Consider the following 22,907-nt stretch of genomic DNA (forward strand, 5'->3'; position numbering starts at 1 on the left):
CAGGAGCGCCGCCGCGCTTCCCAAGCGGCGCACTATCCAGTGCGCCACCGGGCCAGCCCTAGGATCATTTTTAAGGCTCCTTTCGTGGAAGTGCCCCTCAGAACTCTTCCAGCTGCCACTCGTTACCCAATGCTAAAGCCACTTGCACATTTTTAGGTATTTGTTATAGTACCAATTTCTGTCATAGAATGTTAGGGCTGCTATAACAAAATACCTTAGACTGAGTAATTTATAAACAACTGAAATTTATTTCTAATAGTTGTGGAGGCTGGAAGTTCAATAAGATGCCAGCAGATTTGGTGTCTGGGAAGGGCCCTTATAGACGGTTCCTTCTGTGTGTCATCAGGTGGCAGAAGGGCAGCGTGCTTCCTTGTGCGTCTTTTAGGAGGGCTCTGACCATTGATGAGGGCCCTGCCCTTGTACCCTAATCACCTCCCAAAGGCCCCACCTCTTAATACCATCATCCTGGGTGTTAGGCTTTAACATATGGATTTTGTGGGACACAAACATGAGGCATAGCAGGGCCCCTGGGCTGCGGCGGGGAGTCCTGTCCAGCTAGTGAGCAGAGCGGAGCCTCTAGCCAGGACTCTGCTGTGGGAGTGAACCTCAGGGTAAAGTGGGTTCCTTGGAGACCTCAGCTTCAGTTGAGAGGCCGCCTTTTCTGTTTTTCATTTTGAAAACATAGGTGGCAACCTGTGTTTTCATAGGTGGCTCACCTGTACTTTCAGAATGGATTTTCACAAACGTGTACCAAGTACATTGGAGAAAGGATCATCTTTTCCACAAAAGACTGCACCTTGACACAGCACGCATCTGTGTTGGCCGTTTTTGTTGCTTATAATAGAATGCTTGAAACTTGGTAATTTATAAAGAAACAAAATTTATTCATTTGTTTTGGAGGCTGCAAAGTCCCTAGTTCAGGGAATACATTGGTGAGGGCCTTCTTGGTAGTGTCTCTCTACAGCAACGCAGGGCGTCACACGGCGAGAATGACCCGAGCAATAGAGCTAATCTCACTCAATGTCATATAAAGCCATCAGAGCCACGTCCATGACCACTCATTAAATCGTTACCCCATTACTCTGCGAATGGATCGGTCCATCCACAAGGGCACAGTCCTTGTGATCCAATAACCTCTTAAAGGCCCCACCTTTCAAATCAGATTTCCCACTCTCTTAGCACTGTTATAATGGGGGGCAAGCTTCATTGAGTTTTGGGGGGCCATTCAATCCATGGCAGCACCATATGCAAAAATTAACTTGAAATGGATCATACTCCTAAACTTAAAACCTAAAACTCAAGTTACTTAAATTTTAAATCTTAAAAGATGCAAATTTAAATCCTATAAAAATTCTAGAAGGGAACACAGGAAAAAATCTTTGTGAACTTGGATTAGGCAAAGACTTATTAGGACCCCAAAAGCATATACCATAAAAGAAAACTGATATACTGGACTTCATGAAAAGTAAAAACTGTGAAAGAAGCCAGACACAAAAGGACAAATACTGTATGATTCCACTTATGTGTTCCCCAGAGTTGTCAGATTTACAGGGACAGAAGGTAGAACAGTGGTCTCCAGGGCTGGGGTAAGCAGGGAGAGGGGAACTAGTGTTTAATGGGTACAGAGTTTCAGTTTTATTTATTTTTATTTTTTATTTTTTTTAAAAGATGACCGGTAAGGGGATCTTAACCCTTGACTTGGTGTTGTCAGCACCACGCTCACCCAGTGAGCAAACCGGCCATCCCTATATGGGATTCGAACCCGTGGCCTTGGTGTTATCAGCACCGCACTCTCCTGAGTGAGCCACAGGCCAGCCCCAGAGTTTCAGTTTTATAAGATGAAAAAGTTCTGGAGATGGATGGTGGTGATGGCTGCACAACACTGTGAATGTGCTTAATGCCACTGAATTGTACACTTAAAAATGGTTAAAATGGTAGATAATCACATTATGTGTACTTAATCACAATTTTAAAAAGTAGAAATTTGCTCTCTGAATAACACTGTTAAGAGAATAAAAAGACAAGCCACAGACTGACAGAAAGTATTTGCAAATCACATTTTTTTTTTTTTTTTTTTTTTTAGGCATGCATATATCTTTAACACTTGTATACAACTTTCTTTACTTTCTTTTTTTGTCTCATAAACATCCCCTAAAACTACACTTGTATTCTCGTGTTGTGTATTAATATTTTTCATTTATCATATTAAAATTCATTCATAATCATTTTTCATAATATCTTTTCAAATATTTTCATCTTTCTTTTTTTTAAAAGATGACCGGTAAGGGGATCTTAACCCTTGACTTGGTGTTGTCAGCACCACGCTCACCCAGTGAGCAAACCGGCCATCCCTATATGGGATTCGAACCCGTGGCCTTGGTGTTATCAGCACCGCACTCTCCTGAGTGAGCCACAGGCCAGCCCCAGAGTTTCAGTTTTATAAGATGAAAAAGTTCTGGAGATGGATGGTGGTGATGGCTGCACAACACTGTGAATGTGCTTAATGCCACTGAATTGTACACTTAAAAATGGTTAAAATGGTAGATAATCACATTATGTGTACTTAATCACAATTTTAAAAAGTAGAAATTTGCTCTCTGAATAACACTGTTAAGAGAATAAAAAGACAAGCCACAGACTGACAGAAAGTATTTGCAAATCACATGTCTGGTAGAGTTGTATCCAGTGTATGTATAAAGAATTCTCAAACCCAGTAAGAAACATAGGTCAGCTTTTAAAATGGGCAAGACACATAACAGTGAAACTACGAAACATTGTCAAGAGAAATTTTAAAAGATATAAATAAGTGGAAAGACATTCTATGTTCATGGATTGGAAGACAATATTGTTTAGGTGGCAATACTCCCCAAATTTATCCACATTCAACACAATTCCTATCAAATTCACAGCTGCCTTTTTGCAGAAATTGATGAGCTGGTTCTAAAATTTATTTGTAAATACAAGGGACTCAGGATAGGCCAAAAAGTCTTGAAAAAGAGTAACGAAGTTGGAAGATGCACTTCCCAATTTCAAAACTCTCTACAAAGCTCCAGTAGGAATCAAGCCCGCGTGGTGCTGGCGCAAGAACAGACCTGGAGATCAGTGCGGCAGAGTCGAGCAGTGACTCATTTTATTTATTTATGGTCAGTTGGTTTCCATGATGTTATCAAGATCATTCCACTAGGAAAGAATAGTCTTTTCCACAAATGCAGCAGGGACAAGTGGATGTGCAGGAATGTGCCACCAGACCCCGCCTCACACCGTGTCCAGAACCAACTCAGAACTGATCAGAGAGCTACGCTGTGCCCAGTGCCTGGGTAGCCTGAGCTCCTCAGGAGAGAGCCCCAATTTCTGGAGCAGAATGCCTGGACAAACCGAGCATGCTAGCCAGCAGCTGAGGCTTTTGTTGGGTCTGGGTGCCCCCTCACCTGGTTCCTGCAGACCCCTCCTCATGCCCCTTGGGTGGCCTGCCAAGGGGGTGGCACGGTGTCTGCAGGGGCCTCCCGCCCTGCCTGGCTCTCACAGACGTCTGGCGTCCTGGCAGGTCCTTGACTCAGAGCAGGACCCTGCAGAACATGTCCCTGAGGTGGAGGAGGACCTGGACCTCTTGTACGACACGCTGGACATGGAGAACCCCAGCGACAGTGGCCCTGACATGGAAGACGATGACAGTGTCCTCAGCACACCCAAGCCGAAGCTCAGGTGGGCCAGCGGGTGGCCTGGCAGAGGGGCTTCCCCCACACCCCTGCTCTGTGGAGATCACACCTGGCCCTGGGGGCACAGTGGGCAGGGGGAAGCTGGGAGGACTGCTGTGAGCACGGGTCAATCCAAGGTGGTTGTGGGTGGACTGAGTGGGCAGCTGTTCTGTCACAGGCCGGGGATGGGGAAAGATGCATTTGTGCAGGGGCTTGGGTGTGTGTGCTCTGGGCTGGAGGACTGAGAGGTCCCCAGGGTGCTGGCCAGGCTGGTTCTGGCACTGGAGAGAGTATCAGTGTGCGGGGGAGTCCTTGGAGGCCGTAGAGGCAGGTGGGGAGGGAGGGACAGGTGTGGTGTGGCTGGGCTGGGGGAGGAGGGGCTGGCCAGGAGGAGCGGCTATCTGCAGAATTGCTGGCCAGCTGACAGTCACAGTTCCAGGTGAGGCATGGGCCTTTCAGGCGTGATCCTGAGTGGATCCCACATGGGTGCCCCCTGGTGTGTTCACATTTCCACATGGCTTTGTCACCCAGGTGGGAGCATCAGGCATAGTGCAGGAGTCCTGTCCACTTTATTGAATCCGTAGGTCTCCTCTCCTTTTTCATTCACATGTGCTTTGTCTGTCAGTGATGGGAGCCTCTGGCCTGGCTAGCCTGGGTGGGCAGGTCAGCAGGGCCTTACGGGGGTGCCCTTGTCATGCTGTTGAGCACGCTCCATCTCCCACAGGCTGGCTGTCCTCCAGCAGGGCCGTTGGTGCAGGGCTGTCCCCAGAGTTCCTTAGTGTTGCTGGCAGCCCTGCTTGGGATTAAGGCTGTGAGCAGCCAGGATTTCAGGGACACATGTTTTCTGTGGCTAATCTCAGAGCAGGTAGAGGGGCCAAGGAGTGCAGCCGGGCTGCCCTGGCGTAGTGTTGCCAGGCTCCTGGATCGTTCTCTCTTAGCTATGGTGTGTGTGAGGGTGGGTGTGCACTGGACCCCACACTGCTCTGCCATGGGGTCACTGCCATCTGCCCCTCCAGGCACAGTGGGGCAGCCACATGGTCAGTAGGGTGAGGGCCCTGGAAAATAGTACCTCCCCCCTGCCCCAAGCAGGCCATACTTCGAAGGCCTGTCACACTCCAGCTCGCAGACAGAGATCGGGAGCATCCACAGTGCCCGCAGCCACAAGGAGCCTCCGAGCCCGGTGAGTGGGCCCCTGGCAAGGGTCCGAAATTCTGAACCTTCCTATCTTCCCGAGTTGTGTGGGGTGGGCTGCACAGACACAGAGGAAAACGTGCTCTGACTGGGTTTTGTGTGGCTGGGAACTCCTAGCACCATCTGGGCTCAGGGCCCTGCCCAATGGCAGGGACTTTCCTGGGGTGACCCTGTGCCCACAGCCTGGGAGACGCCCCTGCTCCCTCCAAACCCCAGCACCCCCTGCCAGAAGTGAGGCGCCTCGGCCCCCCTGCTGCTGAGCACGCCTGACTCCTGTCTCACTCTCCAGGCTGACGTGCCTGAGAAGACTCGGCCCCTGGGAGGCAAGCAGCCAAGTGACAACGTCTCTGACACCGTGGCCCCCGTAAGCCCACTCACAGCTCCCGGCCTCAGCACCGACCCACAGGGACAGGCTCCACCTGAAGGCCCTCGCACCCACGCTACCAGGGCATCTGGTGTGCAGAGGTGGGGTTGGCCCAGGAGATGACCAGGCTGCTGGTGCCACTAGAGTCACAGCTAGAGTTGCTGTTGCATATAGGCCCAGCAACTCCTGGCATGCTCCTGCTGCCACTGTGTGGGGTCTTCTCCGGGAAGGTGTGCTGTGTCCCAGGGCAGGGTGGGGATTCAGGAGGTTTGGCCCTGGTTGAAGGCCAAGGTCAGCTGGGCTCTCCGGGGCAGCATGTGGCCCTGTCCACACAGGGAGCTACAGGCCCAGAAGCCTAAACTCCTCACCCAAACCAGGGGCCATGTGGGCTCAAGAGGGGCCCCGATGTAGGGTGGTATGTCCAAGATGGGCAGTGACCCGGCTACTGTCTTTGTTCACCAGTGTGCACCGGCCCCGCGGGAGCAGCCAGGACAGCCCGAGGACAGCCCAGAAGCAGAGACCTCCCCACGGGACGTGTTCACTGAGAGGCTGCCGCCCAGTGGGAGGGTCACCAAGACAGAGTCACTCATCATCCCCTCCACCAGGTGATGGGGGCCCTGTGCTAGTGGGAGGGAGGGCCTCACCGCAGGAGCGTCAGGGGTGCCCCATTGGGGCAGAGCCCATCGGGCCCGATGAGAATCACGGGTGCAGCCGCAGCCTTGGGGCCTGCTCCAGGTTGGACCCCCACACACACTGGTAACTAGCTGCAGCAGTTCTGTGGCAGTTTCTGTCAGCACACACCCCCGTGGCCAGTGCGCCCATGAGGTTATCCATGCACCAGGCACAGGTGTGGGGCCTAGGGTCCAGCGCCCTCGGTGAAGCAGCTGAGCCCCAGCTGAGGCTTTGAGAGAGCTGGGGATGGCCAGCCACAGTGACTGAGCTCAATTCAGGAGCTCTGCTGGGGCTGGGGGAGGGTGGACCACGTCCCCAGGGAAAGCAGGTCCAAACCCAAGTCAGCTGGCCAGCCTGAGCAAGGGGTGGAGTGACTTGTGTAGATTGAGACCCCCCAGGGCGGTGGTGAGTGAGCGCCGAGTCCTCAGAAGTGGGGTGGTCTGAATTGAAGTGACCACAGGTGGCTTCCTGGTGGGGGATGGCCTCCTGGTGGCTTCTCTGTCATGTCCTGACCCCAGGACAGCTTGTCTTGTTAGATCGAGGACAGTCTCCAAGCCCCCTGCATGGGCACATGCCAGGTTGGCCTCCTGCCATCCCCAAGTGTAGGGGCTGACCCACCCTGTGTGACTCCCTAGGGCCCTCCACGCCACCCTCTGCCTCTGGTGGGCCCTCCTTGGGCACTGGCCCTGCCCCTGCCCAGCCTGAGCTTTCGGCCACCCTTGGAGCTCCCAATGGCCCCTCCTTGTGGCCAGCTGCATGCTCAGCCATGCTGCTGCCCTTGGTTGCCTGTGGGCGGGAGCTGTCTGGAGCTGATGGCTCGGGCCTGGGCTGCAGGGAGGTTGGGGGCTCTTAACTGCTCAGTGCCTTCTCTCTGTATCCTTATCTAGGGGCCTTGCAGCCCACTCTGCAGCCCACTGGGCTCTTGCTTCCCTGAGCCCCTCCTAGCCCTGTGACCGAGGCTTCAGTGCCACAGCACTCTGTGCTGCGTTGAGACCCCCACTTTGGTGTCAGAGCACACATGTTGGGTGTCTTGGGTGTGATGGCTCACGCTCTGACTTTGCTGGGGGCTGCTTTCCCACCACTGCCTCTGCGCAGCCCTTCCTGATGGATTGGCCCCTGTGCGAGCCTGTCCAGGAATCAGGAGGCAGGCGCAGCGCTCTCCGCATTGGCTATTGGGCCTGCAGCCCTGGGTGCCACGTGAGAGGAGTTGTGGCCTCTGACCCTGCTGGAGGCTTGGGGTCAGATGCGTCTGCCGCTGTCCCTGCAGATGCCCACCGCGGCACCCACTCCCCTGCTCTGCAGAGCCCTGTCTGGATTGTAAGGGAGACATGATGACCTGGTTGCTTGTTGGTTTTATGTTCCTGTGATATTGGGACGTTTGCAGAGCAGATTAGGGTGCTGGCATTACCTGGTGGGGTGCACACAGGTGCCTGTGTTGGGACCCAGACAGCATCACCTGCTGCCCAGCACTGGCCTGCACCTGGCTCTGTCTTGGGAGGGGAGGGCAAGCTCAGTGACCCTGAGGTACCCTGCACCGACTCACAGACGAGGAAAGGGCTGGGGTCCCACTCATACACCATTGCTGCCGTGGTCCCTGCAGAGTCAGCGGGCCCTCTCTGTGGCCCTTGGCCCCACTGCCCATCAGGTGACACTGCGGTTGTCCTTCCCAGCCCCTACTACCGAGCTCTCTTCCCTGGGGCAGCCGCAATGGTCAGGCCGCAGTGAGCATGTGGCCTGCCCCTGGCCCTGCTGCCCACTCCCAAGCCTGTCCTGGCCCCAACAGGTCTGAGGGGAAGCAGGCGGGCCGCCGGGGCCGGAGCACATCCCTGAAGGAGCGGCAGCCGGCACGGCCACAGAATGAGCGGGCCAACAGCCTGGACAACGAGCGCTGCCCAGACACGAGGAGCCAGCTGCAGGTGCGGGGGCTGTCCACCCAGGCTTGGCATGGGAGGGAGGAGCCGTGAGTTCAGGAAAATGCCCAGCTGCAGAACAGAGCTTGCTTGTCAAGAAGCCTGTGCAGACCTGGGGGCACTTGTCTGCTGTCTGCCGCCCTCCCTGGTCCAGGGCAGGTGAAGAGCCCTGTGGCTGGGGCTGCCCCTGTGGTAGTGGCTCTCCTACCTATTCCTGAGCCTCCACACTGCTGGCAGGCAGCGAGGTGCTCCTGGCATGAGGGCCGGGTAGGTGAGGGGCTGGGCATGGACAGGGCTCCATTTGTCCAGATCCCCAGGAAGACCGTGTATGACCAGCTCAACCACATCCTCATCTCTGATGACCAGCTGCCCGAGAACATCATTCTCATCAACACCTCTGACTGGCAGGGCCAGGTGGGAAGAGGGGCCCCAGGTGGAGTCGAGGGTCAGGGTGTTTGGACGGAGAGGAGGGGACTTTGCCAGTGCCCACCACTTGCTGGGTGGTGTTGCTGAGTGGGGAGGCCTTGGAGAGCGCCCCGTCCACAGGGGACACCGAGCTGGAGGGGTCGGGTTGGCCTGGACTCTGTGAGATCTGAGGCAAGAGTTGGGTGGGGGGTGGCCCAGAAGGCTGTGCCAAGGGTCACCAGCCACTTGGTCCTCTGGGCAGTTCCTCTCGGACATCCTGCAGAGGCACACACTCCCCGTGGTGTGTACCTGCTCCGCCGCGGATGTCCAGGCGGCCTTCAGCACCATTGTCTCACGGATACAGAGATAGTGAGTCCAACAGCCCCTTCCTTGGGGTCCCCCCCTGTGGCGTTGGTGCTTGAGTATGTGTCAGGGGCCCGCACCCAGCTCCTGCTGGGCGCTCCCTGACAGAGTGCTCTCTTTCCTGGGGTTGTGGGTGGTTTCCAGCATTGCCAACCCAGGTCCCCACAGTCCAGTCTCCTCTCCATTTCTGGGTGGGAGCAGCAACCCAGGAGGGGGCACTGAAACACTGGCAGGGTGTCCTGTGGGGGCAGCAGTCTCTGCTGGCTGCCCGGCCCATCCTCAGCCACGACCACCTGCCCTTTGTGCCTGTCTCCAGGACCATCTTGAGGTGGAGCCTGGCAGGTCCAGGTAGACCCCACCCGAGCTTGGGGCTCCCGCTGTCAGGGGGCTGGGCTTTTGGAGTTCCGTCAGGGCCTGAGCAGCACCGCTGGAGGCACAGGTTCCCCCAGGCTCAGCGTGGGTGGCCCTTGGACCAAGGACAGCCTCCCTGAGGCGTCTGTCCCTCTCTGCCCACCTGCCTCTTGGTCGCAGCTGCAACTGCAATCCCCAGCCCCCGACCCCTGTGAAGATCGCCGTGGCAGGGGCGCAGCAGTACCTCAGCGCTGTCCTGCGCCTCTTCGTGGAGCAGCTGTCCCACAAGACCCCCGACTGGCTGGGATACATGCGCTTCCTCATCATCCCGCTGGGTGAGGGGCCGAGGGCCAGTGTCGTGTGGCCATGCAGGGCTTTCAGAGGCAGGGGACACAGCCACATGATGGGAGGGCGTGTTTGGGTTCTGCTGCTGCGTGGTTTTTGATATTTTTAAATGTTTGTCTCATGGTCCCTACTTCTGATTAAGTGAAAAGTAACATGATTGCCTAACACGGCCCTTCGGGTGAGAGGACAAAGCCCTTGCCCTCTGAGGTGGCCCCGTGCTGGCTGTTCCCTTGACCAGTTGTTGAGAAAACTTGGTGCCACTTTCGATTTTCCTTGCTGCAAATGTGGAGCAGGGGTTGGCTGTCAGTCCTTTTGAGTTATCAGGAGCCTGTGTGCTTGAACTTCGTTGATTCTTTTGGTTTATACAATTTGTTTTATTACCAAGCAAACCTGTCCAGTCTCAGTCTATTGACAAATGGTGAGGCCTAGAGGGCACGCCTCACCCGTGTCTGTCCCCGATGCCTCCGTGGGTCACGTTTGCCCAGTAGGCATCCCAGCTGGGCCTTCCTCTCTGAAGCCCAGGGAGGTGGGACTTTGACAAAGCTCCCTCGACGGGGCCCCGACAGTCCACTACAGAGGGGCAGTGGAGGTGGTAGGACCAGGAGGAAGGTTGTCTGGGAGGCGAGCAGAGCAGGCGTGGGGTCAGGCGGCCCAGCTCCTTCACTGGTACGGGAGGAGGCCACATGCGGCTCCATGTCCCGCCACCATGACGGCGCTCCCCTGGCACGCAGGTTCCCACCCTGTGGCTAGGTACCTGGGCTCCGTCGACTACCGCTACAACAACTTCTTCCAGGACCTGGCCTGGAGAGATCTGTTCAATAAGCTGGAGGCCCAGAGCGCTGGTGAGGCCTGCTGCCATGTGGGCTGGGGTGGGGAGGGTTGTCCCCTCAGCACAGCCAGTTCATAGCCAGTTTGGGAGGCCATGGGTGGGTACTCAGGCCTGGGCAGCCTGCGGGGAGGCAGAGGTGGAGGGGAGGCCCGAGCACAGTGCCCCCAGACTGCCACTCAGGTCCCCCCCCCGGACTCCACCCGGGACCCCTCCTGGCCAATGCAGCCCAACCCACCGCTGCCTCCCCCTCGTGCAGTGCAGGACGCGCCAGACATCGTGTCGCGCATCACCCAGTACATCGCGGGGGCCAACTGTGCGCACCAGCTCCCCATCGCTGAGGCCATGCTGACCTACAGACAGAAGAGGTAATGCAGGGGTCCCAGGCCTAGGGCCCTGGAGGAGGCACTGGCCCCACCCTGCAGGCCCTGCTAGCTGCTATCCTGCTGCTGGTCTCGGCCTAAGTGGGCCATGGCAGAAAGTTCTGAGCGAGCCAGGTGGCTCCTCCCTGACCCCAAACCAGAGTTAGAACTTGGGAGTCCTGTTTTCAGAACCTCTGTTTTTGTGTGTGTTGAAATGTGCTATGATAGGCTTACAGGACAGCTGTTGACAACGGCTCCCCCACATCTGGTCACATGTTCTCTTCACAGCCTGGGTTTTCTGGGCAGCCGAACCTTGGGCCTGTTGATAGATTATCACTTGTGTCCTGCCCTGCCCAGAGTAGGATGACGCTGAGGAACTGCAGGCAAAAGCCACGGCTGGGGAGGTCCAGCTGTCCTGACCAGGGTGTGGTGGAGCTGGGCCTGGGTCTTTCCTGCCTGGAGAGCCCCGGGCAGGGACCATCCTGCAGTTTTAGGACACTAAGCATCCCCCTTCTTGTCCCAGGCCTCTGGGCAAGCTGCCCTTCGTGCTGACAAGGGAAATAAAGGCACAGAGTTAGATCACAGCCTCCTTTGGGGAGTCTTGGGGGTGGGCCAAGGGCTTCCCGTCCAAGAGAGCTTGGAAGGGCAGGAAACACAGAGGCCCCACGGCCAGTGGAGGACAGGGTAAAGCACCTCTGCTAATTCCTAAGTGACCCTCAGCACTTGCCTGGACTAGGAGATAAAGAGCTAGTCTGAAGGTCTGTGAGGTACAGTGAGGTCAGCAGGGACGGCTGTGTGGCTCCCTGATGGAGCCCAAGGAGGGGGGCACGGCTGTCCCCAGCACAGGGAGCTATGCCTGGCCCCAGAGCCAGGCGGATGGAGAGTCACTGAGACCTCAGGAGCCCGGCTGTGGTAACGTATCTGTGTTCTCTCTTTTGGCGGCTCTCTGAAAAGGAAAAAGCACTTTCATTTTGACTTTACCCTAAGGTACGGCTCTCTGGGTCTGCCCCTGCCCTGTCTGTGCCCAGGCTGGTCTTTAGGGCTTGTTTAGCAGTGTCACCACCCAAATTCACCCTCCCTGATGTCCTTCCTCTGGGCTGGGAGTCAGGCCCTGGCTACCAGGGCTGGTGCCTGGAGGGGAACAGGTGGGGCCGCTGTGCAGGAAGAGCAGACGTGGACCCCTCTCCTCAGGTCTGGCCTCTCGAGCTGAGTCAGGAAAGCAGAGGCCAGTCCCTGCTGTGCCCGAGCCAGGCCTGCACATGCTGGGACCACAGAGTCCACAGGGGCAAGGCAGCTGAGCAGACGTGGACCCCTCTCCTCAGGTCTGGCCTCTCGAGCTGAGTCAGGAAAGCAGAGGCTGGTCCCTGCTGTGCCCGAGCCAGGCCTGCACATGCTGGGACCACAGAGTCCACAGGGGCAAGGCAGCCGGCAGGCCTCCTCTGTTTCGACCCAGGATTTTGTTTTAAGAAGTGGCCAGTTTTATCCCCCATGAGTGTCTGTGTTTCTGAAGCCACAGACAGTGCAGCCTCCTTTTAAACTAGACATAGGCACTGGGGATGGTGCTGAGCCCTGACGACAGCATCAAGGTCGTCTCGTGCCAGCTTTGCACTGAGCACTTCACACTCACCACAATGGTCACTTGCTGGCAGTCCCAGGGAGGCGCTGATGCTGGCTCCACTGTGGGCTGTGGAGGGGGCGGTGGGGAGCTGGTCCAGGGTACGTGGCGCACAGTGGCCATGCTAAGCCTCCTTCTGCACTGTGGTCTGGCCCCTGGCTCCTCCCCCATGCGCTCAGGGCTAGCAGAGGGTTTTCTGCCATCTTTTGTGGCCAGACCACCAACACCCCAAACAGGGATAAAGTTCTGTTGTCCCCAGAGATGGCCCTACCCTCTAAAAATGGGTACATTTTGAACCAAGTCACCAGCATCCCCCAAAGCTGCCCCTTCTCAAATGGGGTCACCCCTTTCTTGCCCAGGCACATCCTGCCTGTCTGTGGAGTCAGTCGTGCTCCGCCTGTGTCTTCTGCAAATGCCTTAAGTAATTCACTGTCCTGGGAAAAGCTGCCGTACCCTACCTCCCGCAGTACAGGGTCGTGAGGTCCCTGGGGAGACCTCCTTGCTGGAAATACTGGGAGCAGCCACAGCACAGGGCTGGGCCCTGGGACAGACACAGGAGGAGGGAGTCCGCACACCCTGCGTCTGTCCTGCTAAACAAGCCTTGGCGTGTTAGAAAAAGACCAGCGTGGTGTCCTCTCCTCTTGACCCCTGGCAGTCCTGCGCCAGCTGTGGCAGGAAGAGCCTGCAGCACGCTCTCGCCGCCGGGCACCCAGCCATGGCTGCGGCTTCTTGTCTCTCGGGGTTGGCTCATCCGAGCAGCAAACCCAGGCTCCAGGAAACCCTGGCCACCCCACCCCACCCCTGCCTCCTGTCCCTGCCTCCGCACTACATTGGTGACACCGGCACCCCTGGGTGGGGCAGGGCTCCAAAGACCCTGTATGGAGCCCAGGGAAGGCCCAGAATGTTGCTGGGACCACAGGCCAGCCTTTGCCTGCGGTGACAGGGAATACTCCTCTGTCCTTCCAGAGGGAGCACTCAGGAGGCCGGAGAGGGTGGCAAGTGGGCACAGCCCTTGTGGCAGGGAACTTGCGCAGAGTCCTGCCCCGGCCCCTCTCAGCCCAGACTCACTGTGAGAGTGTCTGCAGGGAGGCTCCTTACTCTCCCAAGGTGCGCCCTGCCTGCCCCAGCCCTCCACGGTGCACAGTGTGGCTGGTCGTCGGGAATGGGACTCATCCCGTGAGGACAGGACAGGCTCTGTGGCCAGCCACAAGCCCCAGCCTGCTTGTGCCAGCACACATGGATTAAAGGGGTTTCTTGGGCATCCAGGCAGACCCCCAGGGCTTCACAGAGCATCCCCCAGCTGTCTGCCCCTGAGGAGCCCTCTCCACAGAGCTGTGGGTGTGATCCTTAGACTTCTGATCACTCTGTCCCACCAAGAGCCTGCGTGTGCTGCAGGCCTTGGCAGCCCCTCTGTGTCCAAGGTTCAAATTGAGGGGGTCTTAGTGGCAAGCCGGTGTCACCCCTGTTGCGCTGGCCCGTGTCCAGTGCTGATGTGTGCATGGCCCAGAGGCGCAGCTTGGCTTGAGGGTTCCAGCAACATCCCTGTGTTGTGGCGTCTCCCACATTTCACCCTCGTGTGCCGCAGAGCAGAGCATGCGACGAGAGACCATTGTGCCGTGGTCGGGGGGGGTGTGGCTCGGCAGAGGCAGGTGGCCCTGTAGACTAGCGCCTCCCCGTGTGCTGGCAGCAGGAGCAGCTGCCGCCTGCCTCTGTGACCTCCTGTACCCGGAAGGACTCGGTGTTGCTGAGATTTCCAAGCATGGACCTGCCGGAAGAGGGCAGGTGGGACCTCCGTGTAGACGGCCACCTCGGGCGCTCCTGCCTGATGGCCAAGGACGGAGCCAGGGCGGCAGGGAGGCAGGCCCTCAGGACAGCAGCAGGCCTGGGCACATGGTTTAGATTCTTTTATTTTATTTGAAGTGTACGAAGGAGGGGAAAGTTTCTCTTCTAACTCTGTTCTTAGAACAGAACAAAAGGTGAGGACTGGTCATCTTCAGTAGGGTGGACAGAAGTCTGTCGATGGTTTCACCCAAAGGCATCTGCCAGGTCTTTTGCAGGGGATCCTGGGGGTGGGAGGTACCAAGGGTGCTCTGTGTTGTGGGTCCCTGTGTCCCAGGAGAGGGCGAGCTGGCATCTCCTCCACAGGTGCTGCTGCAAACACAGAGAGAGGCCCCTCCTATAAGGACCAGCCTCAGCTGGCTGGGTGCTGGGCATGCATTCTGGCCTGGCCCCTGGGCAAGGGCCACTTTTCCAGCCTCTGGGTACACCACACTGTTTGTGGGGACACTGGGCACAAGTCTCTGCCCCGCAGAGCTCTGAGGAGATGGGGCTGCTGGTCCCGGAAGCTGGTGCCCACATCCTGGCAACGGCTTCTCTCTAAATGGCCCTGCATGGACCGCACTGCAAGAGAGGGCTGGGGCCACCGGGCAGGTCCACACACTGCAGCCGCACAGCCATTCCTGAGTGGTTCCCTGGGATATGGAGAGAAGCCCCATCCCTTGGCTCTTTCCCAGTGCCATGGCAGCCACTGCTTCTCTCACCACATCTGCAGGATAGCCACTTGCTGGTGTTAGACTACACTGTTTGGGAAATGAGACAGAAGAAACAGAGCTGGGAGAACTGCCCAGAGGCAGCACCCACTGCTCATGTGGCCACAGGGAGCTGCCAAGGCCGAGGGAGGAGGCTGACCTAGCCCTTGCCCAGGACTGGCCCTGCCCTGTGGATCTGCCCAGGGGCCTGGAAGGAGATGCTCTTCCAGCTGCTGATGGAGCCTCATTTTCCAAGCTGGCACCACGCCCTGTGGGTGATGCTGCAGGCCACAGCTGCTGCAGAGAAGACCAGAGGATCACCCCCTGCCTGGGCCACACATACTGGAGAAGGAAGGCACTCGGGATCTCGTCCCCTGGGCTCCTGCCCTAAGTCCCTTGGCATCTTCCCCGTGGATGGGCTGTCTGCCAGATGTTGTACAGAGCCAGGTCCAGACAGCCCTCACCTGATCCCACCTCAGGCCACACTTGCCTGTTATTCTGAGCACGGTGTGTCCACTCTGTCATTGCAGCCAGAACCAGCCTCTCGAGTAGTCATCAATGTTACCCAGACTGGGAGAAAACCTCTGTGCCCTGGCTTTGGGGTGGCTACCCCAATCGCTGGAGAAGGCCCAGCCTGTTCCCTGGAAGGTTCTGGGGCCCAAGGGCACCTGCTGCAAGCCCTATTCTTGGGCTGAGCAGGGAACGCTGGGCTTGGTGGGGCCAGCAGAAAGGCAGATGGGAGAGGACTGGACTGAGTCACTACCTGTGCGTCAGGCCCCTGGGATGGAAAAGTGAATCTCCTGTGAGGCTGCGCACTCCTTGCAGCCCTCACCCTTGCCCAGAGGGATGCAAGGGTCAGGGTTCCGGAGGTCAGGGTGGGCTGCAGAGTGGGAGTGGGTGGGGCCGGCAGGGGCAGGGCTGTCCAGCCAGGCCCTCGGCCCTGGGGCTGCACCAAGTTCTCAGGCCAAGAGAAGCTGAGCCCGCCCTCAGCTGCTGCTGCTGTGTAGACGGGTGGGTGTGCCCTGGAAATAACTTAACCGCCTGTTTTCCTTGCCCTTAGCGCTGATGAAGAGTCCTCTCAGAAGTTCATTCCCTTCGTCGGGGTGAGTACCAGCCAGCCCCACCTGCTCAGGAAACCACTGACCTGCCAAAGTGCCTTTTATGATGAGGATGTGTTTGCACTCACTTGACACATCCCGGAGCCTTCCTCACCCGCTTGAGCTGGGGCTTCCCCTGGAGTCCCCCGTCTTCTCCCTGTGTGTGCGGCGTGTGGGCATGGGGCTGGCCGGTGGAAGCAGAGGCCCCATTGGGCAGGCGCGGGTCCAGCTCTAGGCATGTGTGTGTGTCGGGGCGAGTGCCTCTCAGGAGAGGAGACCCCGGCTGCTTCTGGGAGGAAGGGCGCCTTTGTCCTCGAGGAGCTGGGTTGGTTTGCTCAGGTGGGCGTTGTGGCCCACGAACTTGAGGTTCCTCCCTCTGCCAAGAGTTGAGGGTGCTCTCTGCGGCCAGGCTCTTTCCTTGTGGCTCAGGTGTCCCCAGCTTCCTGCCCATCTTCTTGTACTGTTGCAGTCCCCTCTGCTGAGGTGCCTGCTGTGAGACCCGTCAGGCAGCCTGACAGACAGGGCCGCCAGACAGAGGCAGGGCTTCCGGGCCTTTCTGTGCACCCTGCTGTGTTTGAGTCCCTGATGAGGGGTCTGGGGTGCCTATGGCCTCTCTGGGAGGGGTGGGATTCATCTAGAGCCACCTGTCATAAGGAGCGCCTGTGGTCACAAGTACCTGTGCTCTTGGGCACCAGAAACATCATCCTGTGATAGAGGCCCTGAATTTGTCATCGTAATTCACTTTAATTACACACAGCCACATGCAGCTAACAGTCTCCATGATGGACAGTGCACGCCAGAGGCACGGTCCCTAGCAGCCACCATGGGTTTTTGGAGCAGCACCTACTGGAGCCAGGTGCTAGCTGGGCCTGGGTCCCTCCCACCAGCGTCCTGGTTGTGCTGGGTGTCTGGGCCTGGCCACTCACAGGCACGTGGTTTACTGCTGCCCAGAGGACCTGCTGTTGTGAGAGGGCAGTCCTTCTGCTGAGCAAGTGCGTCCGCAGCATCATCTGCCCCTGCGTGCCAGCCCCGACCTCGGCTCTGCCCTATGGACAGGAGGGGTGGCACATGGAGGTCCGGCAGCAACAGGGATATGGGAGCCTGCCTGGGTCTGTGCTCCAGAGCAGGAGCCTGGCAGGGCAGGGTAGTGCAGGAAAGGGTGGGGCGGGGCAGGGCAGGATGGCAGGGCCACCGCCAGCCAGCATCAATCGCTTTTTAGGTTGTGAAGGTTGGACTTGTGGAACCATCCTCAGCCACATCAGGTAACCCAATCCCCCCCACCCCAAGCCTAGGGGATCCCCATCCCCCGGGTCTTGCGCAGCTGCATCCCCAGCCTTGTTGGGCTTCTGCTCACTGTGGAGGAGGAGCCTCTGCGGCCACTGTCCTTAGGAAGCCCTGCACCAAGGCTTACATGGCACCCTCTGGAGCCAAGGACATTTGAGAATCTCCTGCCTCGCACACAAGCCACTTGGGCACCGTCCCGCCTGTCACAAGGGGCTGCCTTCTCTTTGTCCTGGTCCAGCGGGTTGGAGCTGTGGGGGGCAGAGCAGTGGGTGGGCTCACCGCTGCCCTGTGACTCCTTCCCTAAGGTGACTCTGATGACGCGGCCCCGTCGGGCTCTGGTGTGCTCTCCTCCACCCCACCGTCCACGTCCACATCTCCCGCGGCCAAGGAGGCCTCTCCCACCCCGCCCTCCTCCCCGTCGGTGAGCGGAGGCCTGTCCTCCCCCAGGTAAAGGCACCACGCATGCAGGGCCTTTCCCCCCTCAGCACTGCTGCTGCCTGAGTTGTCTTCCACCCCCATGTCACGTCCACCCCCCTGCCCCCCGCATCCGTCACGTCAGCGCCCCAGGCGGAGGCGGTGAGGTCTGTGAGGACCACGAGGCCCTGGCTTGCCGCCCCTGACACAGAACCAGCAGGACTTGGCACTGCCCCTGGAGCGTCGCTGGGGACGGGAACCCCTACACAGTAAATAAGTGTGGGGGCTGTGCTGAGCCTTCTCTCAGTTCTGCACATAGTCGTCTTTTAAAAACCAAGCTGAGGTCAGGAGGTGCAGGAGACAGAAGTCTGTAGACAGTCCTCACAAGGCCAGCTCCGCCAGGCCACCCTGGATCTCACTAGAGCTGAACTCACCCAGACTAAGCAAAGCTGTACTGGGCTGTGTGCCCCGAGGTCCCGGCATGCTGTTGGCTTCCAGTCCAGGGCTCCCCAGCCATGCCCTACACAGGGCTGGTTCCTCTGGGCCCTCAAGGTTCAAAGGAGAAGTCTGGAGAGCAGGTGTCGGGCTCCCAGGGCAATGGCTGTCCTGTTGCTGGGTCCCTGTGTCATTTATGCAGGACACCCTCAGTGGTGACCTGGGCATGGTTACGATGCCAGGGCCATAGGCACAAACGAGTGTCCCAGGAGACCAGGGCATGTGGCCGGCTCTGCAGAGCGTGCTGTGAGGGCCTAGTTCCTTTGGCCAGCAAGTTGGCTTGTGACAGGGACAGTGATGCTGCCATCACCAGGACTGAGGGCTGAGGACGTGGGTGTGAGCACCTCTCCCCCTCTGCCTTCCCAGCCAGGGTGTTGGCGCCGAGCTGATGGGGCTGCAGGTGGACTACTGGACGGCAGCACAGCCTGCAGACAGGAAGAGGGATGCCGAGAAGAAGGATCTGCCCACCGCCAAAAACACGCTCAAGTGCACTTTCCGGTCCCTGCAGGTCAGCAGGCTGCCCAGCAGTGGCGAGGCCATGGCCACGCCCACCATGTCCATGACCGTGGTCACCAAGGAGAAGAACAAGAAGGGTGAGGGGGGGTGGGCCAAGTGGGGCCAGATGGTGGGAGGGGACAGCCCCTGGTGGCCTTCGGGGCCAGGCAGGCCTAGGGCTGAATGCTTGGGCAGCCCCTGGAAGTGCAGCAGGCCCCAGAGCCCAGAGGGTGGGCTTCCCACTGGAGCCCAGAGTGGAGTGGAGGCTGCCTGGGCAGGCAGGAGGGCGGCTGTCCCTGGTCACAGCAGGAAGGTGGGCTTCCCAGATGGGCAGGGTCTGAGGGCCGTGGCTGGCCGAGTTGCAGCAGCTCCCCTTCACCCCCTTGGCACTTGTTGCATGGGGGCTCTGGCCAGCCTGGCCCTGAAAAGTGACAGGACAGAAGCAGGCCCCTTTTCCTCCCAGTGATGTTTTTGCCCAAGAAGACCAAGGACAAGGACGTGGAGTCCAAAAGCCAGTGCATCGAGGGCATCAGCCGCCTGATCTGCACAGCCAAGCACCAGCAGCACATGCTGAGGGGTGAGCTTGCCGGGCCCCGGGGTCTGGTCCTCGCCCAAGGTCCCACTGTGAAGTGTGAGGGTAGCAGGGTAAGTTGGGGCTGCCTCTTTGAACACACCACAGACCTGCTCGTTTGTTGTGTGTGAAATGTACTTTACTAATTCAGGATTTGAGCATGTTTTGAAAAGGCACTTATGTGCAGCTGACAGCCATTCAAATTCTGAGAAATAATTTTTCAGTCCTTTCTGCCTTTTGAAAAGGTTGATATGTATACTTCATAGTGTTTTTACGGAAGATATTCTTTGAGTGGTTGACTCAGGGTCTGCAGCTCCCCACGGTTTTCTTCTTTTTCTGGGCTTGAGTCTAATGACCTTGAGGTCGATACTCGCCCTGATCTTCCCACGTGGGTTTTCAGTGCCTTATGCCTGACACCTGCTGAGGTAGAGGTGGGTGTGGACCAGCCAGGCCTGACTGAGTCTGGGAGGGCAGGCAGCAGGGCGGGCAGAAAGATGAGCGCTGGGCCGCTACCGTCCTCTTCCCATTGGAGCCTGGGGGTTCCCAAGGGTGTCATGGCCTCCAGCCTTGGGCTCGCCCTCCTGTTCCCTGGCTGGTGCACCCACCTGTCAGGCGGGCGGGCGGTCAGGCAGCCTTCTCCCGCAGTCCTCATCGACGGCGTGGAGTGCAGCGACGTCAAGTTCTTCCAGCTGGCGGCCCAGTGGTCTTCCCACGTGAAGCACTTCCCCATCTGCATCTTCGGACACTCCAAGGCCACCTTCTAGCCCCACCCACCGAGGGGTCGGAGGAGGACCGTGGAGGGGCCCAGGTCCCGCCCTGAGGGGCCCAGCTGCATTTCTGTCTGTCAACATTTCAGTTTACCACAGAGACAGACTCTTAAAAACATGAAGAGAAACAGTCTTAAGTATGAATGTGCTCACAACCTGGAAACTAACGGGGCAGCTCCCCTCTGGGAGCCAAGTAACTGCTCTGCTTATTAACCAGAACCTTCCGGCCAGGGGGCTGGGTGGCCAGATGGACAGTGCTGAGCTTGAGAATCGTGGAAGGTGTGTCTGGCTCAGGAGCCACCCAGAGCCTGACAAGCAGGAAGGGTTCTCAGCTCATGTCATGTCCTTCCCAGGAGCCGGGACTCTGCCTCCTCAGGGTGCCCAGGTCAGGCGCAGCCTTGGAGCGTGGTGGCCAGAGGCTGACGGTCATGAGCCCACTCAGCCCTCTGTTGGGGGGACGTCCTGAGTCAACTTTGGAGGCTGGTCAGCCCTGGACCCTGGACCACCACCCCACCTGGAAGACGTCCCCAGCACCACCCACTCGTGGTTCCCAATAAACTCCAGCCTCCTGGCAGGGATTTTATAGTGGCAGATATTTTTAATGCTTTTAAATACATGTTGTAATGTAGCCGCCAAACAGACTTTGCTCTCCTGACATCCCCATGGGGCTGGGCAGAGCTATCAGATGCCCGCCTCTGTCCCCAAGCCCCCACCTCACACTTCCCACTCCTTCAGGCTTTTCTTCAGACTTTGCTGATGCAGAGTATTGTTGCTGCCCCAAACTCAGCAAGCACAATGGCCTCCACAGACCCAGGTGGCCCCAGCAGATGTCCCAAAGTGCAGCCAGAGAAACAGCCAGGCGTGGCTGGGATAGGTTGAGGCTGAGCATGCAGGGCCAGCCGTGTAGGTATTTGGGTTGAGATTCAGGGTTGTGGTGAACGTGGAGACAGGCATCCAGGTGTGCCTATGTCACCAACAGCAGCAGTGTGGCCAGTGAAGGCTCCCCTCCTCCTGGCTGGAGGAGCTGGTGGTTTGGAGCCATGGGTGAAGGGGCTGGGAGCCTCCAGGCCAGGGTCCCCAGAACAGCCCATCCTGGTGGCAGCCCTAACCTGCAGCCAGGGCCCACCCCTGACTATGTGCCGCTACCAAGCCAACAGGGGAGGGCCATGTCCTCAGTCCTGCTTCTGCCCCCAAAACTGTGCCCCATGATCTCCATAGGAAGAACCCACCCAGCTCTCGCCCCCTTGGAGATTGTGGCCCTCCCAGGGACACTGGTGGGCTCCCTGGGGGGCTCTGGGCCTGATTTCCTAAAATAGAAAGCTGCACAAGGCTATGCTGAGAAAACAGTGCCAAATGCAGGACAGGCCCAGAACCAATGGCCTGAGTCACAAAGGGGTCCCACCCTTGCTGAGAAGAGAGATGGCCCATTTTTCTTACCTGTGACCTACCTGCTTATCTGTGCCCCCAGTGGCTGAGTGGGGGTCCACCTATCCAAGGTGAAGGCCCTGGAGCTAGTGATGTGGCTTGGGGTGCAGGCCCAGCTGCTGGGCACAGGCCTTGGGGATGGCCTGCAAGCAGAATGCCCTCCTTGCCCCTCTCAGCTTTGCCTAGGACCAGGAGCCTGAGGCACTGCCTGGGGGAAGGGCGCAGGCTGCTGGGCCTCAGCATCTCCCTATGGCTACAGGGAAACTTGTGTTGTGCACCCTTCTACTGGGCTTCAGAGCCTCTGTTTTACTTCTCCACTTTCTTTTCCAGAGGTCACAAAGAGATGAAGATGAAACACCCTGGACTTAGCTTTGTAGCCTCAGAGCAGGTTTTAGAATAAGGGGCCACAGAGGACATCCCAGTCCATCCTGGCTGTGGGCAGCCCCTTTCCTGGAGCCCTCCTCCCCCTCACATGCTTCCCTGTCTGGTTCCAAGGCTCCATCCACACACAAGCAAGGGAAGAAGACACGGGCAGAGCCCTCATCCGGCAGCTGGGGGCCTCTGTGCCCACCTGCCTGCAGAGCCCAGCTGTCAGTGTGACATGCATCTGAGAGTCACACAGCCCACCTGCCACACCATCATGTCCTGTGCTGGGGAGGGCATACAGATGGAGCCCTGGGCTGCCCTCACCCCTCTGTGCCTCGTTTTCCCTATAGGCTAAACAGGGATGGTGACATTCCCACTGCCTACCTCATGGAGCTGTTCTGAGAATACATGGAAAAGCACTTTGTCCCTTTAAAGGATGACTAAAAGCCAAAGCCATCTGACAGGCGGTGCAACCGTGAGGGTAGAGCAGGCTGGTGGGTGTGTGTTCCCCTCAGACCTGGCCCTGGGGTGGCTGGGCCCCACAGGACAGGAGGTGGCCCCCTTGGGGCAGGGGTTCTCGGCCCTGTCGGAGTCTCAAAGGTTAAGCCACCAGTCACTATCAGATAATGCCAGGTTCTTCTCAGGCCTGGCCACCACCGTCTGGTGTGGTATGGGTAGGCTACATCCTTGACCAGGCCAGGCAGGGGCCAGCCCCTGGAACCTGGCCCACTGCCTCCCTCCTCCTCTGCACTGATCCCCTTGGGCACCATCTCCTCTGGGCACGCAGGCGGTTCCTGGGCCAGAGCTGGGAGAGGAGAGGGGGCCCCTGAGCAAGAGCTGGTGGCCTTGTGCACCGTCCTCATTCCCAGATCGGAAGACCTGAGTGCCTCTAGCCTTCCTCCCGGACACGTTCCTCATGAAAACCACTTCTTCCAAGGGCCAGGCTGCCGGACCCACATTGTACTGACCCGCCTTCCCCACACCTGTCCTGCCCTCGTGTGTGGGGCCCGCAGGGGGCTGAGGGCCGGGCTTGGGGGCGCCCTGGAGTCTGACTGTGTGAGCCAAGGGGCACCACTGCGCGTTCCTGCAGACCCCTTACGTTCATTGTGCATTGTTTGGCTTCTAGGGTGTACGTGTTGCCAGTTTTAATTTTTTTAATGGAAAACAGGATTAATGTAAATAGCTTTCTGCGGAACACATCTAATTTGTCACATGTGTGGACTACTTCAAGGTGCTGATGCGACACTAATAAACCTAGAGGGCCGCCCCGCCCGCCCCGTCTGCTGTGCGCTGCTTCTCGCTCCGCCCGCCCGTCGCAGGTCCCCGCAGGGAAAAGCGGCGTCCGCGCCGGGGGAGGGCGCGGCCC

The 22,907-nt window shown here is 58.3% G+C and overlaps 2 protein-coding genes across 2 annotated transcripts in view; both read left to right on the plus strand.

Annotated features, from left to right (window-relative positions):
• Window positions 1-15,817, plus strand: part of PACS2 (phosphofurin acidic cluster sorting protein 2) — a 32,797-nt gene extending 16,980 nt beyond the window's left edge. The window contains exons 8-19 of the mRNA XM_008574279.1: window positions 3,545-3,702; window positions 4,785-4,875; window positions 5,176-5,250; window positions 5,713-5,855; window positions 7,706-7,838; window positions 8,142-8,246; window positions 8,500-8,606; window positions 9,132-9,286; window positions 10,028-10,138; window positions 10,382-10,490; window positions 11,439-11,471; window positions 15,688-15,817. Coding sequence (XP_008572501.1) covers window positions 3,545-3,702; window positions 4,785-4,875; window positions 5,176-5,250; window positions 5,713-5,855; window positions 7,706-7,838; window positions 8,142-8,246; window positions 8,500-8,606; window positions 9,132-9,286; window positions 10,028-10,138; window positions 10,382-10,490; window positions 11,439-11,471; window positions 15,688-15,817 — 1,350 coding nt within the window. The remainder of the gene's footprint in view (window positions 1-3,544; window positions 3,703-4,784; window positions 4,876-5,175; window positions 5,251-5,712; window positions 5,856-7,705; window positions 7,839-8,141; window positions 8,247-8,499; window positions 8,607-9,131; window positions 9,287-10,027; window positions 10,139-10,381; window positions 10,491-11,438; window positions 11,472-15,687) is intronic.
• A 907-nt stretch (window positions 15,818-16,724) lies between these two features.
• On the plus strand, window positions 16,725-20,387 carry LOC103591762 (phosphofurin acidic cluster sorting protein 2-like). The gene is made up of 4 exons (XM_008574273.1): window positions 16,725-16,986; window positions 18,284-18,510; window positions 18,876-18,989; window positions 19,629-20,387. Exons 1-4 carry the CDS (start codon window positions 16,793-16,795, stop codon window positions 19,745-19,747), a joined length of 654 nt encoding a protein of 217 aa, XP_008572495.1. The 5' UTR covers window positions 16,725-16,792; the 3' UTR covers window positions 19,748-20,387.
• The last annotated feature ends 2,520 nt before the right edge of the window (window positions 20,388-22,907 follow it).

This window comes from Galeopterus variegatus, unplaced genomic scaffold (assembly GCF_000696425.1).
Source record: "Galeopterus variegatus unplaced genomic scaffold, G_variegatus-3.0.2 Scaffold1026, whole genome shotgun sequence".
In the NCBI taxonomy this organism is placed as follows: Eukaryota; Metazoa; Chordata; class Mammalia; order Dermoptera; family Cynocephalidae; genus Galeopterus; species Galeopterus variegatus.

Excerpts from the sequence above, each read along its gene's own strand:
- LOC103591762 (XM_008574273.1), top strand. The coding sequence starts at position 16,793 with ATGGAGGTCCGGCAGCAACAGGGATATGGGAGCCTGCCTGGGTCTGTG. Across the intron at positions 16,987-18,283 it reads ACCATCCTCAGCCACATCAG|CCAGGGTGTTGGCGCCGAGC; the intron begins GTAACCCAATCC and ends CTGCCTTCCCAG. Across the intron at positions 18,990-19,628 it reads CCAGCAGCACATGCTGAGGG|TCCTCATCGACGGCGTGGAG; the intron begins GTGAGCTTGCCG and ends CTTCTCCCGCAG.